The sequence below is a fragment of the Tubulanus polymorphus genome, chromosome 1 (genome assembly GCF_964204645.1).
Source record: "Tubulanus polymorphus chromosome 1, tnTubPoly1.2, whole genome shotgun sequence".
NCBI classification, from domain to species: Eukaryota; Metazoa; Nemertea; class Palaeonemertea; order Tubulaniformes; family Tubulanidae; genus Tubulanus; species Tubulanus polymorphus.
In genome coordinates this window covers 14,540,021-14,543,227 of record NC_134025.1, presented here as the reverse complement: position 1 = coordinate 14,543,227, position 3,207 = coordinate 14,540,021, and the positions used below count along the sequence as shown (strand labels likewise).

At 41.7% G+C, this 3,207-nt stretch overlaps 1 protein-coding gene across 1 annotated transcript; it reads right to left on the bottom strand.

Annotated features, from left to right (window-relative positions):
- Nucleotides 1–730: 730 nt before the first annotated feature.
- On the bottom strand, nucleotides 731–2,395 carry LOC141904372 (uncharacterized). The gene has a single exon (XM_074792992.1). It carries the CDS (start codon nucleotides 2,393–2,395, stop codon nucleotides 731–733), a length of 1,665 nt encoding a protein of 554 aa, XP_074649093.1.
- Nucleotides 2,396–3,207: the final 812 nt, after the last annotated feature.

Genomic DNA, 3,207 nt, shown 5'->3' with positions numbered 1-3,207 from the left:
ACTTACTCAGGGTATTCCCCGAGAGTACAGTATCTTCGCATTACTGGTAATCTTCATCAAGAAAATCCTCACTCGCAATGCTTTCAAGAAATAACCGGGCTAGCGACGAAGCGTGCCGTGACAATAATCTACCGTCCGATCCATGTCAATGTAAACCACGAACTGCGCAGTTTTTATGACCTACTTACACATGTATCAGTGCACGAGCAGCTGTGAGGATAAAGATGGGGATAACACTTCATTGGCGGGTAAAACTGAGACAATTCACTGACAGGTAAGCCCTTCATGCGCCTCAATATTTTGCGTAATTCATCACGATTTTGGGAACCAAACTAAAACAGGCTATATGAGAGTCATAGCTAGGATCATGGATACAGGCAAATGACGCGTTACAGACAATTCTTATCGGATTATCCGTTCTTTTATGATACAGCATTATGGGACTATATCCATGGCAGTAGAGATACTACGGATGTTGATCGGCGAACGGCAAGATTTTTACTAGCGACGATGCCTATATGGTCTTAGACCATAAAAACTACCAGTCTGATCAAAGAATAACCCGTTTGTGAGAGGTGTTTTTAATGCAGTTGTTTATACGTAACGATTATATAATTTCTGGTGAATAACAATTGGCAAGTCTACGAGATTATTGGTTATATCATTGCACTTGTATCGGAACTGTAAAATTTCGAGCCGTAGTCTACCTCTCATCGTCGTTTTGATAGGCCTATGTGATTTGACTTTTCTTTTTGTTTTCAACCTTTTGCTTTCCACCAGAACCTTGAAAGGCTTGCGTACGCCGTGTATCTTTCTTGCCAATGTTCTTCATAATTCTAGATCTTATCTCTTCTCTGGTACATGGTTGATCATCATCTTCTTCTGAACTTAAATCATCATAAAAATCGTCACCAGTGCTTGGAGGTAAAGTTATTGTGACCCCTTGCGGATGTTTTTTCGTTATATTATGTAGTTGGTGCTCCGTCAAATCTGGAGGCTCAAAATCCTTCATTTGTGAATATTTCTGAATTGAAAGAAGTTCATTTGTACGTTGTTCGATTAGTCCAAGGAAAATCATGATATTGCTATCTTGGATAGCCTCATGTTTCCCACCCAATAAATCTTCAACTGGCTTTCTATCACACCCAATCTTTTCAAATGCAACCTTGATACCAGCTTTTAGTTTGTCCAGTGTTTTATTTATTTCCATCAGCCGTTGTTCGTCAGAACTGGTTGTGGCTTTTTTCAACCTTATAGTTTCTTCTAATTCCTTCAGTTTTTCACCACGTTCACATTCCATTTGGACATCCTGCTCTCCAAACTGTTTTATGTCTGACCGAAGTTGTTCACTTTGTTCTTGAAGAAGTTCTACCTCATTACTCATTTCATTAACATAGTTAAAAAGGGCAAAATTATCGTCTTCTTTTCTGATAAAATTATCTACGATATTTTCTAGATTTTCTTCACCAGTTATTTCTTTGATCCTAGTGAATGCTTCTTCATAACTTTCTATTAAACGTTTATCTTGATCAATTGCCCTTTCCCCTGCCCCTCTTTTCTTTCTCTTGTCGGCTTCTTCAGTCTTGTAATCTGCACGATCACCAGATTTGATATTCATGAACTCCTTCAACTTATTATCATGGCTAATGACGCGTTCCAGCTCTTTCATTTCTGTTTCATGTTGATTTTGGTCTTTTTGGTTTCTTTCTTGAAGTTGCATCATCTTTGACTGGTATTCATCTCGTTGTTCGTAATTATGCGTTGCTTCATCAATAACCTCACCCATTTCTCGCTTGCATTCATTCAACTCTTTGTCTAATTTTTTGTACAGGTGATCGAATCGTTCGCGTTCCTGCCTTAGGTGGTCAATTGCATGTCGTAATTGTCTGTTACGCGTAAGTTGGCCGTTGAAATTGCCCATTGCTTTATCAAGGCGATTTTCTAAAACGCGTATTTTCTTTTGCGTTGCAGTATGTAGTGCCTGTCCTTGGTGGATCCCACCAATCTCTTTATTTTGTTTCTTAATTTTGGATTCAAGCAGCTGAACTTCCTCATCTAAAACATGAATTTTATGATTTTCTTCCACTATTTCCGTTTGGTATTCATCGTGAGATATAACCAAATCTTCCAATTCTTTTGTAGCATCGTCATCCTTTATTTGGTTTTGGAAACTCTCCGTATTTTCGAGATTCGTACAAATTTCACGATTTTCTTGTTGTAGTGACTCTATCAGCGATCGCTGTTTTCGGATAACATTCTTTGTGTCCTCTGTATACGCACGGCGATCACCACACAGACGCCGATACTGACGCTGTAGTCGCTGCAACTCTTGTTCATTCATACCATCATCAACGCCATCTTCGTCAGAATCTGACCAGCTCAGTCCGCGATTCATCCTTTTAAATTCCTAAGTTCCAGCTCGTAGCCTAACCCAATACATCAAGGCAGTTGGTATCATGTGATAATGTTGCGTGGATACATTCCATTTCCACAGGAACACTGTCGGTAGGGAATCGGTACGGCAAAGGTACCTAAATTGCGTTGCTAAGGATTCTCGCATTTTCTTGGTTGATAAAATCATTGACTTTTATTAGCTTTGCTGTGACTGAAGGTCAGCGGAGCTAATGGGTTAGGGGGCGAGCCGTCGTCGTCCGTCCGTTCGGCATCAGACCATAATTAGGTTAGTAGCTCGAAGGTGCGTAGGGCCGGACCCCAAAATAGTACCTAGAGTGAAGAAGAGGTCCCCCATAAATGTTGCCATAATTTCTGCAAATGGGATAGGTAACGAATTTCGGTTATATGTATGAAATCCATTGATCCTGAGAGGCAGATTGATGATGAAATAAGGGATTCCCTGGACTTTTTTTGCTTGGAGTAAGGGTACCAAACACGATGGGGGATTCCCTAAAGCCTGAGCGTAGGTCGGCCTTGCGACGGCTTTCGACTCACTGCGACCGCCAACGACGATCGCGTCGCAACGACCCACCGACCTACGCTCCCTTGCGACTGCCAGCGACGGGTTGCGACTGCCAGCGACGCCAGTCGCAATGAGTCGCACATGTTCTACTTTCTGCGACGCGACGCGTCGCGTCGCAAGGTCGACCTACGCCCGGCTTTAGATATTGGGCTCGGATGTACTGGCATACCTGTACTGGGATACCCCTCCTTTCTAAAGGTTTGATAAAGGTTTGATTATTTCAAAGTTAG